Genomic DNA, 14,937 nt, shown 5'->3' with positions numbered 1-14,937 from the left:
GGGAAGAGGGAAGGGCGGCCCCCAAGCCAGAAGCCCCAGACGGAAAGGGACTTCTGTCTTGGACTTAACCTTTCCCCGGCACTGGGGTTTTGAGCAAATAGGAAGCAAGGAAAGATAATGTTATAGAAATGATTTATTAATATAAAGAAATGATCATAGGTATCTACAGGAATAGTCCTAGATACCTGGATTTTCACGTATCTTTCTTAAAATTCTGAAGTTGTCAGAGAGCAAAGCTGTCCCCTGCCTGTGAAGGCCTGTAATGTCCTTTTGTCCTTTCAGCAAGAGCAGACACTCACCCAAATTGGAAGGGGTAATGAAGTCGTTATCCTAGAGGGCCCTGAAAGGCTCTTTTGCCAGTTATAGAAGGAACCTCTAGCCCCGAAATGAGCTTTTCTTGGTGCCCTTGAGGCACAAGCTAACATGACCTTTGAACGTGTAGAACTTCGGTCGCTCGTGAAACGGTGTGAAGTGATTAACGGGCACACTTGGGTTTTCCAAATTCATGATGTGGAATTTCGCGCATCATTTATTGTTAACATTTTGTTTCGATGTCATTTTAAACTACAGCGTGGATCCCCGTTGTGTGTGAGTCGCATGCCTCCCTTTGGGTCGCAGGAGTCCCTGGGGAGCAGGTTTTCCCGCACCTTCTCTGCTGTGCATGTCCTTCTGCATGAACTCCCAGCCCAGAAGCTTCCATGCTGCTTTTCCCCGCGTGTGTTTTCCCACTTGTCTAGCCCAGAGCCAGCTGTGCTTCTGTTTCTAGAAACCTAAGAAGAGTGCTGGTTCTCAGCTTTGCTTCCCCAGCTCAAGGAACGGGGGCTACTCCTGAGCGGCAGCGACCCTGGAGGGGGTCGTGTTGGGAGGATCCATCTCTGCCCTCGCTCCCTCCCCTCCCCAGGGACCCCGAACCCCTTTCTGAGAGTCACCTCCGCAGAGTAGTCTCTGTGTTGCAGGCCTTTACCTGGCAAGGGTCTCCTTTGGTTTGACATCCCTGGGTTGTGTATTTACGGTGAGCTTGACTGGCAAAGCTCGCTCAGGGTCCCAGGAACCATTTGGATGTGTTTCTGGTGTTTTGTCCCCAGAAAGTAGCATGAAGCGTCAGGACAAAGGGGAAGGTATTTCGAGGCTCCTTGATTTATCTGTCTCTTGGCTCATTCTTTTTTGTTTTTTTTTAAACCGCTCTATTGAGGTTTAATTCATGCCACTAAATTAATTAATTTAATTAATGAATGCCATCAAATTCATGCATTCCTACAGTCCCACATTGCCATTTTTAGTACATTGAGTTACGCAGTTTTCCCTGTAGTACACTTGAAGACCTTCTCATCACCCCAAAAAGAATCCCAGTAGGCATCCCCTTCCACATCCTTCCAGCCCCTGGAAACCATTCATCTACTTTCTGTCCCTATGAATTTGCCCGCTGTGCGTATTTTATACGAAGAGAACGCTAGAGAACATGGCCTTCTGGGCTATTCTTCCCTTCAGTGTGATGTCTGCACAGTTCATCCGTGTCATAGCATGCATAAAGCCACGTTCCGTTTCCCTGTCCACTGGCTGATGGGCACTCCAATGGGTCCCATTTGGGGACCACTTTGAGTAATGCCTCAGTGAACATTTGTGTACAAGTGCTCGTGTGGACCTGTGTTTCCCGCTGTCCGGGGGGTGCACCTGGGACATTGCTGGGTCATGGTGGTGTTCTGTTTCATGTTTTGAGGGCCCGCCCTGCTGATCTTCAAGTGATGGTGTTCTTTTGCACCCCGCTCCCTACCCCCCCAGCCATTTACGAGGGTGTCAGTTTCCCCATCTTGTCGCCATGTTGGCCCTCATTCTGTTGAGCTGTCCCCACAGGCCTTCGTGCTTGCCTTTACCACTTAATCCTCATGATGGAAATGCAAACAAATCTAAACTAATTTTCAAAAGGAAGGTCACAGTATTTAGGCAGTGACAAACATTGACCTATAAATGCAAGGCATACTTCTAACGGGGTTAAGGCTGGCTTGGTTTTGTCCCCCAGGCAGCTGGAAGTGGTCTGGGGGTCACGCTCCCGCCCCGTAGATTGCTGTCACAGGCCCTCACAGTCTGATAGAGTCCCAGGCCACTGAACCCAGGCCAAGTTCAGAGCAGATCTGAAAACAGCTGATTTCTAGAACTTGACCGTCCCTGAAGGATGACAGTCTTCAGGCCAGCCCATCTTCCCAGCCCACTTTCGACTCAACCCACATCCAGATGGCAGCTTCAGGGTGACTTCCTAGCTACTGGCCTAAATGACCTTGAACTAAGACAGGCTGGTGACAGATGGCAAGTAGCACGTATGGAAATGACCGTCTGCCCATGGAGATTAAGTCTGGTTCTTGGGACTGTTGATGAGGGGCTCCCACCGGTTTTCAGCCCTCTTGTGGGGAGTGGGGACACCTGCAGCTCCACCAGCCTGGCCCGCAAAGCACGCACGATCCCAGCCCACATCCCATTGCTGGCTGAACTGGAGGTTTACTAATGTCAGAGTCCTTTTATGTGTATTACACAGCAAGGACATATGTATTACCATATCCACAAGGGTATGGTTTTCATTGTGATCGGTAATCCTTTAAAGCATCATATAATTCTACATACTTAAAACTTTGAAAATAATTTCAATAGCCAATGCTAATTTCCCCCACCCCCACATTCCCAAAAGACTTTTCTCATTGTCCTATAGACTAGAAACAGGGGACATCTCCCATCTGATTCTAGCAGAAGGGTTAACGCTTAGTCATTGTCCCCTGAGGGTTTATAAATGGCTTCATAATTTGGTTGAGTGATGTTAGCGCTGTTCAGTCAAAATGTGAAATTGTACGACACCAAAAATGGTCAAATTTCATGGTAATTTCTCAATGTAAGACCCTTTTGGGGTGTTCTCTGATGTTAGCTTTTGTGTCAAGCTTTTTGTGATTCATTCTTGAGTTACTGAGATCTCTACTTGGTCTCGGTGATGTCACCAGTCCTTTAGGAGAAAAGTTAGTACCACAACCCTGTCAACCTCGTGGCCCCAACAGCAGAGGCCTAGGCGTGCCCCAGTCTGCAGGTCCTACGGGGAGAGAAAGGATTCCTACTACTGCCTTGGGCTCACCCCAAGCCCCTCCCTTAACGTTCACTTCTAGCAGTTTGGGGACCTCTAATTGTGTATTCCTTGAGCAGACACTCATAGGGATCCTTCTGGCCTCACATGGACCCACACAGGTCCTGGGGATACAACCAGCTGTTACGAGCCAGCAGGAGAAAGAACAGAATCTGAGATCGCACACATAAGCACGCCCACATACACTGACACAAAGAAGAGAGTCCTTGCATCCACGTCTAGGGAGTATTAAAACAGGGTATGCAGGACACATTTTCCCTCCAAGTTAGGAAAACATTCGAAAAGTAAAATAGTCAAGCATTTTTGTTATGTCGGGACAGGAAGATAGTGTGTGATTTTAAGAACTCTGGTCTCAATCTTTTTTTTTTTTTAAGATTTTTATTTATTTATTTGACAGAGATCACAAGTAGGCAGAGAGGCAGGCGGGGGGCGGGGTGGGGAAGCAGGCTCCCTGCTGAGCAGAGAGCCTAATACGGGGCTCGAACCCAGGACCCTGGGATCATGACCTGAGCCGAAGGCAGAGGCTTTAACCCACTGAGCCACCCAGGCGCCCTCTATTCTAGATCTTTGATCTAACAGTGGATGTTTAGTATAAAGAATAATGCCCCATTTATGAAAATGCAAGTTATGCATTCTGATCCCACAGACCAAGTGAGGTAAGGAGGATTCTAGAGCCCAGTGTTTGCAGAGCTAGGACACCAAGGGGTTCACAAGGTGTTGGTCATGGCCACACTGATGAAGACAAGTGCTAACCTCCAGGAGAAAGGCCCTCTATTGGATTACAGAATGATAGCTAAGTTTTGTTTTGTTTTGTTTTTAAGATTTTATTTATTGGAGAGAGAGGGGGAGAAACTCAAGCAGGCTCCCCACTGAGCAGGGAGCCCAATGCGGGGCTTGATCCCAGGACCCCGGGATCATGACCTGAGCTAAACTCAGATGCCTGTAGCTACTGTTCTTTAATGATGGCTCTTAGTTGTTAAAATTGGTTACCAGGATATCCCATTTTAAGAAATCTGGGGAGAGGGGCATCTGGGTGGCTCAGTCAGTTAAGCGTCTGCCTTCGGCTCCCGTCACGATCCCAGGGTCCTGCGATCGAGTTCTGTGTCAGGCTTCCTGCTCAGTGGGGAGTCTGCTTCTCCCTCTGCCTCTGCCTGCTGCTCTGCCTGCTTGTGCTCTCTGTCAAATAAATAAATACAATCTTAAAAAAGAAATCTGGGGAGCCTCTAATGTTTAGAAGGATCTACATCAGAAATAACCTGGTGTTTTGACGTCCATGACCGGAAGACTCCCTGTGCAGGGGGCATATTGTCTAATGCTGAGAAAGGAAGTTTCTGGCACAGTCGTAGATGGGACTTGAGCCGTGTCGAGATCTAGACAGCTCAGCTAACCACTGGAGGGTGGGGAGCGTTCCTCCCTGTGTCCCGTGCCTCCCGAGCGCGTCCCCACCCTTTCCACTGTGTGAAGGAGTCCTCCCCCGCCCCAGTCTGTGTGCATGGCAAACATTTGTCCTTCTTTCTGGATCTGCCGATACAGCGCTCCACTTAGCATCTGGCCATCCATCTAAGACTCCCATGGGAGGGTCCTTGTGACCCTGTTTTGCTCAGAAAATCACATTTGCTAGTGCCTTGTCATCCTTTCTTTAGGTCTAGAATACCTTGGTATCTGGAAACACCTGGGGTAAGAGCCGTGTTTGTAAAACACAGATTTCTCTAAGCCCTGTGATGCAGTTCTAACATGACATCCCAGGAACACAGCATCACTTTCTCCTGCTTTTCGTGGCCAGAACTAGCATCAGGCTTTCTCATACAGCTTCCTGTCATGGGTCATGATCAAGGCACCTGTTAATATTCTTAACATCTTTTGTTTGTAAAAATCTGTCGTAGAGCTGGATTTGCGCTTAAAGACACAGAGCCTATCACAGACTCTATAGTTAGCCTTTTGAAGGTTATTTATTTGTTTACTTATTTGACAGACAGTGAGAGAGGGAACACAAGCATGGGGAGTGGGGGAGGGAGAAACAGACTTCCCATGGAGCAGGGAGCCCGATGCATGGCTTGATCCCAGGATCCCAGGATCAGGACCCCAGTTGAAGGCAGACGCTTAAGGACTGAACCCCCAGGCGCCCCTAGTGGTTATTATTAGAACTGGCTGCCTTGCCTCCCTGGAACAAGGCAGAGTAGAAATGAACAGAAGTGTATTACTGTCTTCATCGCAGCGTCCTGCTAGATTTCATTTCATGAAAACCCATTTGTTTTATTTTCAAAAATTCTCCACCTAGATTATGTGCCCTGCCCTCAGAGTTCTCTCCTGTGCTCCATGTCACCTTTCCTTCTCCTTCTGATCGCTTTATAAATGCTAATTGTTTTCCTTTAGCAGAGTTCATGGGACCAAGAACAAAGCCAAGAAGGTTACAGGTGGCACCCACAATGGAAACAGAGGAGAATAGGACAAGTTTTTGTTTCATATTTTCTGCTGAGGATTGGAGTATAGACATGAGATTAATGCATCTGCTTTGTGTGTCTGTGTCTGTGTGTGTATGTGCATATGTGTAATGTCTTTTAGGGGGAACTTGAACGGCAGCTTTTGCAAGCAAATCCAATTCTGGAATCATTTGGAAACGCGAAGACTGTGAAAAATGATAATTCATCTCGCTTCGTAAGTTTGAAAGCACCAGAAACCTTTCATTTCTCTGACGTCTGGGTAGATGTCTGACATGATTAAGCAGCTGGAGTACTGCCTCTCCCTGGATTTTAGGGAGAGGCTAACAGATGTAGGCTAGACCAGTACTGCCTGGTAGAAACGTGATGAGTCGCATGGGATTTTCAATTTTCCAGGAGTGATTGTAGTGATATATTTACTGTATATAATTATATGTATGGATAATTGCCTTCAGGGCTGATCTGTAATGCTTGTCACAGGTTTGATGTGGCGGCAAAATGAGAGGCCTGTGGAGGACTTAGCACACAGCACTGGGGTGTCCGTGGGTCCCAGACAGCGTTGGTGTTCAGCGTAGTCACTTTTCCCGTTCATACTCGCTGATTCTTCAGCATAGGAACTCAGAATACTGGGTCAGTACTGTGCCTTCTCTGTAAAAATTCTTCTTAGCTGTTGGGCTCTATTAGTTCCTGGAGAGCGTCCCTTTCTCTGTCTGTTGGACCATCAGTCCCAGAGTACCTGAGCTGTCCTAGGCAATGGCCAGATCGGCCTTCCTGCAGAGACCCTGCACTCCCTGTCCAGCCACTCACAGTCGACACGTCGGTGGCAGACCTCCCTCCAGAGGCGTATATGGCAAAACGGGGCCCACCTGCCGTCCATCTTTTACCCTGGATTATAGTCCTCCAGATGCATGACTGTTTCCACAGTGAGATCGGAGAGGGTCTTCAATTTCAGTTATTTCTACTTATATCGTTGAGAGTTAATTCTCTGGATTTTTTTTTTTTTTTTTTTTTTTTGTCCTTCGTGATATTAGAAGTATTTGTAGAAGTCCAGAGACTTCTATTCTGATGATTTTCTCAGTATTGAAGGCTGGAAGTCCATGACTGAAGTAGCGGCCGGGTTGGTTTTCTCTGTGGTCTCTTTCCTTGGCTTGTAGACGGCCACACAGACCTCCCTCTGCGTGCGCCTGTGTCCTGTTCTCTTCTTGTAAGGACACCAGTCATGTGGGACTAGGGCCCTAGTGACCTCGTTTTAACTTAATGAGCTTTCTAAAGACCATGTCTCCAAATATAGTCCTGTTCTGAAGCACTGGGGCTTAGGACTTCAAATAAGAATTCGGGGCAGGACGTGACTCAGCCCGGACACCCTCAGAGATAATTTTAAGTACAAGAGGCTCTCCCAAGTTAGGCGCAAAATAGGGATGTATTTGTTTGGAATATCGCATAAGTAAGATAAATTTTGAAGATTCATTTAACCCAAGTTCTTTAGGTAATGATTTTAGCTTTTTACGTACTGAGTGAGATGACAAATACACCTGTGTCGGCAGGAAGCGTGGCTGTGACTTTGGGGTTCATAAAGATCTGGGACACCATGCGTCATTGGTAGAGTTTTTATCTCCTGGATCATCAGCACTGAGCCTGAGCCACATTTAAATCCTAAATTCTTGCTTCTGAAAGCCTTGTGTTTGGTGGCCACGTCATGGGATTGAAGATACGTCGAGCTACCAGCTTTGGCATGTGAATCTCTGTGAGGATTTATAAGGATTCTGAGTGGAAAATGTTTTATTTTACCACATAAATCAAGTTACCAGTCTATTCCCACCCCCACTGCCCCGAGCCACACTTGAAATTCAGGAGAAAGCATTTTGTGACGGTCTTCTCTTTGCCCGGCAAAGATAAACTGCAACCAGTTTATGTTGCAAGTCTGTTACTGAGTGGTCGGGATCCATCTACCTGCTGGTGATGTCGTGTTTGGGACAGATGGACAAATAATTCCGTGTTGGTTCCCTGTTGCCATGTAACAAGTTGCCCTCAGCCCGGTGACTTGAAACCTGTATCACCTCAGAGTGTCTGTGAGATGGTGGTTTTGACTCAGGGCCCCTCATGGAGGTGTTGCTAAGGTGGTATTGGCTGGGGCTACAGTCCTCAGAAGGCTTGTGAGGCGGGAGGATCGTCTTCTGAGCTGACTCAGATGGCTTTTGGTGGGAAGCCTTGATTCCTCACCTCAAGGAACCTTGGTTCCTCTCTGGAGGGATGCCCATTCCTGACGTGGCAGCTGGAGTTCCCCCAGAGCAGGTGGTCCAAGAGAGCAAGACAGAAGCTGCACAGTGTTCTTTATGACCTTGGAAGTCATCCAAGCCTTGGTACATCCAAGCCTTTGATGGATTTTACTGATCACAAAGACCAGCCCTGAAACCCCTGGGAGGGGACTGCACAAATGCACTCTGATGGCAACACCAGACGTTGGGGATTACTGGCGCCATCTTGGAAGTTGGCTACCACAGGTCATTAGAGAGATTTCCATATTGACAGAGGCAGGCTGTGAGCTGTAATTTGCATTACTGTGGATCTGTGGCTCTCAATGGGAGAACCTTGGGGGACATTTGATAGTGTCTGGAGACATTTTTGGTTCGGTTCAGGTGACGGTAGTGGTACGCCTCTGGGATCTAGTGGGTAGAGGCCGGAGTTGCTCAGCATCCAACAGTGGACAGGACAGGCCCTGTGACCAAGAATTATGTAGCCCAAAATGCCATTTCTGTCGAGGTTGAGAAACCCCAGTTCAATTGGAGTCTAAATCAGGATCATCACTTTTTGGAATTTATTTGCAAAGTAATTACTATCCATGAGTCTCGTTCAAGCTTATTATTTACATATCCTATGCCCAAGGTTGATGGAAGCAATTCTAGTAGGAACCTATTTTGTGTCCCACTGGCAGGAAGAATTTCTTCGTTTTCTGTCTTTTTCTTTTCTTTTTTTTTTTTTTTTAAAGTTTCTTAGTTTTCTAGCAGGATCGACTCTGGCAAGGCACTCCCATCTAATCTAAATCCTCGATAAACCCAGTTTCGGCTGGATGCCCCCTCCCCCAGCACTTGTGCTCTTGGATTACAGTCTCAACTATACTCAGTCTAATCTGTTAAAAGTCAATCTTCTTTAAGAAAAGATTTTTCACTGAGGCAGGGTTCTCACAGAGCTAGTTGTTCAACAGGAGAAACAAAGGTATCATTGTGGCCTCTTAGAAAGTCAACTTTATATCGTTATATAGGATTTTTTTTAAGATTCTATTTATTTATCTGACAGAGATCACAAGTAGGCAGAGAGGCAGGCAGAGGGAGAGGAGGAAGCAAGCTCCCTGCTGAGCAGAGAGCCTGATGTGGGGCTCGATCCCAGGACCTCGGGATCATGACCTGAGCCGAAGGCAGAGGCTTTAACCCACTGAGCCACCCAGGTGCCTCGCTATATAGGATTTTTTTTTAAAGAGATAGCAGTAGCTAGCTACTAACCCATCCTGAGGCATTAACTGCACAAAACCACAGCAAGTAGTTGGTTTTAGTGGTTCCATAAAAAATGGTGAGGTAATCTGTTGTGCCAGGGGACAGGAACTCAGTTGGCTGCGGGCATCCCTTTGGTAAGTCCCAGTGGGTATAGCCAACACTTTGCTTCTCAGGCATTCGAGGGTAGCTGGTTTGGGCTCATCCTTCCGTCACATCTTCTAGAATTTAGATTTTGCTCTTAGGCCCCTCAGTTAACTACTGAGCTCCTGTCCTTTGCCAGGCACTGTGGTTCTTACGTTCTTTCCATTTGGATGTCTTAATGGAGCTCTCAGATTTCACACGTTCCAGTGGGACCTTTTCTATTCAAAAATCTGTTCCTTCCATCTTCTGTCAGGATGTGGTCCTAGCAGGTCACCCACTTGTGCATGCGTGAGATGAAATAAAGCCCCAGAAACCCAGAGGAATAAAATAGCTAGGTATCCTCCTGTCCTCAGCCTGTCCTTGTGGCTTGTGTCCAGACTGGAGCGAATCCTGTCAGCCACACTTCTAGAATGCCTTTCAGATCTGTCCACGGTTCTCTTCCTGTCTCTCCTCAATACCCAGTGGGTCTAAAACCCCATCTGAGGTCGTTTCTCTGTCGCTCTGTGCACAGCGTCCTCTTGCCTTTCCTCACAGTCTGTGGGTGAGCTCTACCCTGTCCTGCTGGCGTGTGATGCCTCTCACAGTCAGGCCCATCTCCCTGTTCTTTGGGTCCTTAGTCCCTGGCACTGTGCCTCACCAATGTAAGTATAGAGTAGGCGCATATTTATGTTACAGTAAGTATACAGGAAGCACATATTTATGTTACAGCGTGTAAGTATACAGTAGGCGCATATTTATGTTACCGCGTGGTTCCCTCCACTCTTGCTGGTGAGCCCACCTTCATCCGGGTCTATGCAGTTGAGCTCGGGGCGTCTTGCGTGGACCAGACCCTTGGGGAACAGAGGGTTTGGGGAGTGGCGTCCCACGTCAGGCTGGGAGGGCAAAGTGCCACCGAGAGGCACGGGCGTGTACAGCGGAGCCGGTGGAGTTATTTTGTACAGGACACAGGCTTGCAGTGAAAGTATTTGAAACCGTCAACTCCGCAGGCTTTCGGATCCATTGGCTGCCATTCCTTTGATCTCGTAGAGACAAATCATTTCCTGAAAAAGCTTTTCTTTCAGAGATGCGGGCGTCTGGTTCGTGTTAGAGGGGACTCCGAGGAGAGCTTTACCCTCAGGAAAGAGCCGTTCCCGGTTAGGCCCGTTGTGTTTCTGGGGAAGCCACACACATTCCAGATGGGAGATTTACGTCAAGTGAGCTCTTGTCCTGAAACCCTGAAAGCAGGGGCTCCGGTTTCTGACCGGCAGGGGCGGGCCCGTCTTCCGCTAGGGAGTCCCTCTCTGTATTTGGCCATTCTGCATTTTCCCTCCAAGTGGAGTCACTCAGGTGGTCCCCAGTATCGTGCACTTTTGCGTCAGGAGAGCTCAGTCACGCTCCTATGTCCTCACCGGCCTTTGTTAGCAAGCAGGCCCTCGGAACAGTTTTGTAAGAAAGTCGAACACAGTCCCTGCTCGTCCCGTAAGAACCCCCCGAACTGAAGACTTGTGGGGACAGCTGTGACCATGTCAGAGACTGAGTGTGGCCTCCAGCGGGAAACAGGCACGCGGCCATTTCACCTGGAGCCCGAGGCAGCCCTCCCGACACACCCTGTGGCCTCTGGGCCTATCTAGAGTCTTAGCACCTTGTTCACACCAGCCTGGGGGTGTCCGTGTACTTCCACTCCGTCCGTGTCACCCCAGCAATCCTCACATCCGTTTTCTAAGGAACAAGATCCCTTCCCTCAACCTGCTTTGCTCATGATAGAAGCTTCTGGTGCAGTTTGGAGATGCACACCCATCACCTGGCCTTGGATGAAAGCCAGCCTGTTGCTCCCTGAATGGGTTTCTCATTTTGGGCAACAGCTGCACCCAGAGGGGCCGACAGGGGCCACTTCAGGTTGCCGCCAGCCAGAAGGATCTGTCTCTTGAAAATCACAGCGTGGTTTCTCTTGTGGCCAAGAGGGCAAATCCCACTGTGATGTGTCACGGGCTCCTGCCGCTCACGGTGGTTCTGGTTCCAAGAGCTTAAAGAAAACGAGCACAGAACCTCCCTTTAGTCACCATTCAGCTGGCAGCCGGCTCATAAGCTGTCAGTTCCCTCAGCTCAAGTGATGCTCCTCCTCTGAGACTTCCTCTGTGTCCCCTGCTGGCCCTCTCGAGGTGCCCTACCACAGCATCCTTCAGGCGTCAAAAGAGCACCATCTCCCGAGTCTGCTTCCGTTGGAGGCAGGGGGCATTAGGTCAGCCTCTCTCAAGGCCATGGTCATAGGATTCATGTAAAGTGAGGCTTTCGGGTCACATGAGGTAGGGTACCTCCCCTCTCCCCAGGAACCCCACGTGCCTTCTCGTTGCACCTGGTTTTCCTAGCTCAGTCTGTGGTGTTCAAAATTGGAAAATTGGGTGAGTTCTTCATGAACGATCATCATCTTGAACAAAAAAATGTAATCAGGTATTGATTTTAATGAATTCTCCCTTTGTGTTTAGTTTCAAAAGTCAGCGTTACCACAGCATTACTCAGCCCATACTGTCCAGAATTTGTGGTGGCATCCCAATACTGACGGCTCCGTTTATGTACCTAAAGCACGTATTTATGCAATAAATGTAGGATACAAAGGGGCGTAGCGTGTAAGAGGCTGGGAGAGAGGACTGGATACCCAGCAGAGAGTGTAGCCCACGTGTGTAATCTGTTCATAGGAAATAGGAGGAAAGATGTTTAATTATATTTTTTTTGTTGGTGTTTATCCAAGGGGTCCTAAGAGATCCTTATTTATAAAAATAAGGCTGAGTTAAATCTTGCATCCAGTAAAATTCACCCTTTTAAGTGTACAGTTAGACGGGGTTAGACAAATGTGTTCCGTAGTGAAGCCAGCCCCGTGGCCCAGGGAGACTGTTTCCTTCACTCCAGGAACCTTCCTTTTACCTTCATGTCGTCCGGTGCCTTCGCCTGCCCCAGCCCTGGGAACCCCTGATCAGTTTTGGCTCTGTGGTCTGTTTTCTTTAGGACGTCCAGTAAATGGAATCCCAGAATACATAGCGTTTTATGTCTGGTTCCTTTCATACAACATTGTGGGTTTTTTGGACCCATCCACGGTGGTGGGTGTTTCTCTGGTCCCTTTATATCACTCAGTAAATTCCACCGTGTGACCGTACCTCAGTTTCTCTATCCGTTCACCACTGTGGTCCTCCAAGGGCAACAACCCAAAATTTTTCAGGCACCGTTTTGTGAAAAGCTTGGTCCTTTTTCTGTTAAATTATCTTGGGACCTTTTGTTGAAGGCGAATTGACCGTGTGTGTGTGGTCTGTTTCTGGACTCCCTTCTGATCCTCTGATCCGTATCTCCATATGGACCTACCAATACCAACCAACCTGTCCTAATGAACTTACAGCTTTTTGAAATCAGTGGTGCAAATCCTTGAGGCTCTGCTCCTCTTTCTCAACATCGCTGTGACTTTCTTAGGTCCTTTCCGTTTCCCTGTAAATCTTTGAATCAGCTTGTCCAATGGCCCAAGGAAAGCCCTTCAGTCCCTTGACCGTTCCTGTAACAAGCAAGTGTAGAGGCCAGCAAATAAACCATTTGTTGCCATTTGTCAGGTTTGTGGTTTTGCAAGACATTTAATTCATGAGATACTTGCTTTTATTTGCTTTCTCATTTTTATGATCACTTTACTGGTTTTGGTGTTCAGGATTATGATAACTTTATGAAATGAACAGTGAAATAATCACTATTTTCTGTTTCTGTAGAACAGTTATATTTAGTCAGGCCATTAAATTTTTCTTAGGAATTTGCAAAACTGTTTCATCAGACCAATCCATCATTTTAGAAAAAGTAATTATATTTCATTTTTAATGATTATGATCTATTCAAGTTTTCTCTCTCTCTCTCTCTTTTTTTTTTCCTTGAATAGATTTCCATTTTCCTAGGAAATTCTATTATTCCGGTTTTTTTCAAGCCTGTCATGATAGGGCCAGATATAGTGTTCCTTCAATGCTGCGAAATCTTGTCTCAGATTATGTAGAAGAATTTTTTTCTGAGTTCGAAATGATTAGGGTCTCATTTTTATTATACTAAAGCCCAGGAAGGTAACCTGTCCTGTTGCTGCTTTGGGGAAATTTACAGAAATTTGGGGAAATCTCCCTTCCCTTTCTCTTTGGGGTCATATTTATGACCCATTTTTGTAAGCAACTCATGGATACTTGGCGGGGCACAGTGGTTTGTCACTTTGTTTATATTCTCTGTGTCCTTACTTGTTTTTAATTGTTGTGGTTTCTTTTCAGGGCAAGTTTATTCGGATCAACTTTGATGTCACTGGGTACATCGTTGGGGCCAATATTGAAACGTGTATCCTTTTCGTAACAGCATCCTCCAAACTCAGGAGTGATGCCCTCTCTGGCCAGCCTTGGGGCGAGCCCCTGTGATATCCCTCCGATCACCCAGACGATTGGACGGAAGCCTGAAGAGGTCATGACTCAGTCAGGTACTCAGTGTTAACTCCCAAGTGTTATTCTGCTGGTGGTGGTTGTTTGAACACTGGGTCCTGCCCTGTTCACGTGGCCCGGGCCATGGAGAGTCCTGCTGAGCTGAGGACTGCCTGCTCGTGAGCCAGGAAAGGCTGCTACGATGCACTCCAGCGCATGCCATCCTACAGAACCACTCTTCAGCGGGGTGTGGGGGGGCCCCTTTTGACCGTCTGCTCCTGGTATCCGTGGGATGGGCATGTGCCCTCCAAAACAAGCCCCACGAACGTGCAGAGTTCAAGTCGTTTCAGTGAATGTTCAGGAGACAACCAGAGGAAAAACTAATGTCAACTACGTAGAATCATCCGAGGAAATGTCACAGGCCCAGAGCGGTCCTCAGGAGTGGTAACTCAGTATAGAATCAATTTGAGTAAAGTAATAATACAGATGGTTCTGAATGATGATATATCGGTTACGAAGGATCCAGGTGACAATTCTCTGCTCCTTCTGGCAAGTATGAGAGATCCCATGATAGACATACGTGTTTCAATCCCTCAGATAAGGGAGAGATCAACGTTTTCCCATTAATTCAGAATTGTGGCTTACGTCTCTGAATACGCTCAGAGCCAGAAACAAAAATCGCTTGCAAAATGACGGGTATGGATTTGGAGTTTCTTCGCATCGGTCTGCTAAGGCATTCGCGCAAACGTATGTTCCGCCAAATATGGAGGCTGTGTTTGGGTTGATCTAATTGAAAATCTAGCTATATGGCATATACGGAATTAATTCACTTGGTGAAGTCTCAGATCCGCGCCCCGGGTGCCCAGGCAGGTGTGCTGTGGTGCAAGTGGCAGGAGCGGGCTGGGGGTGAGCAGGTGCTGAGTGGGAACCCCAGGTGGGGTTGCTCCCAGCCGGCTCTGGAGAAACAGCAAGAGCAGGCCAGTAGCTGATTGGGTCAGGGCTGTCTCTGGTGTTTGGAAAGTTCGAGCAACACTGTGGCTGTCAAGGGCCTCCCCCGCCCCACCCAACCCCCGCAGCGTGAGGCTTTCCAAGAGGGGCTCTCAGGGAACGCAGGGTCAATTTTGTGGGTTATGGGGTCCAACCAAGCTCTGATTCCTGACTCCGCCACTGTGCTATTTTAATCCCCTTTGTGCTTTGGTTTCCTTGTTCCTGAGATTGTATCAACTGCTGGAAGACTTTTCCTGCTTTCAGCCGCTCTACTTCCTTTCATAGAAACTTCTTAGAGGTCCTGGTTTGGTGCTGTGTTCTTTGAATATAACCCAGATTAGGGGCCGATGGGGCAGAGGGGGGCTCGGGCA

The 14,937-nt window shown here is 47.7% G+C and overlaps 1 protein-coding gene across 8 annotated transcripts in view; it reads left to right on the top strand.

The window, feature by feature from the left end:
- The window catches only part of MYH10 (myosin heavy chain 10), a 118,511-nt gene that overhangs the window by 43,384 nt on the left and 60,190 nt on the right, over positions 1-14,937 (top strand). For all 8 annotated transcript variants that reach the window (XM_082708190.1, XM_082708195.1, XM_082708192.1 and 5 more), the window contains 2 exons: positions 5,681-5,773; positions 13,439-13,502. In XM_082708190.1, coding sequence (XP_082564316.1) covers positions 5,681-5,773; positions 13,439-13,502 — 157 coding nt within the window. The remainder of the gene's footprint in view (positions 1-5,680; positions 5,774-13,438; positions 13,503-14,937) is intronic.

The sequence above is a fragment of the Mustela nivalis genome (assembly GCF_964662115.1).
Source record: "Mustela nivalis genome assembly, chromosome: 17".
Taxonomy (NCBI): domain Eukaryota; kingdom Metazoa; phylum Chordata; class Mammalia; order Carnivora; family Mustelidae; genus Mustela; species Mustela nivalis.
The sequence above is the reverse complement of the archived record's forward strand: the minus strand, read 5'-3'. Positions and strand labels throughout refer to the sequence as shown.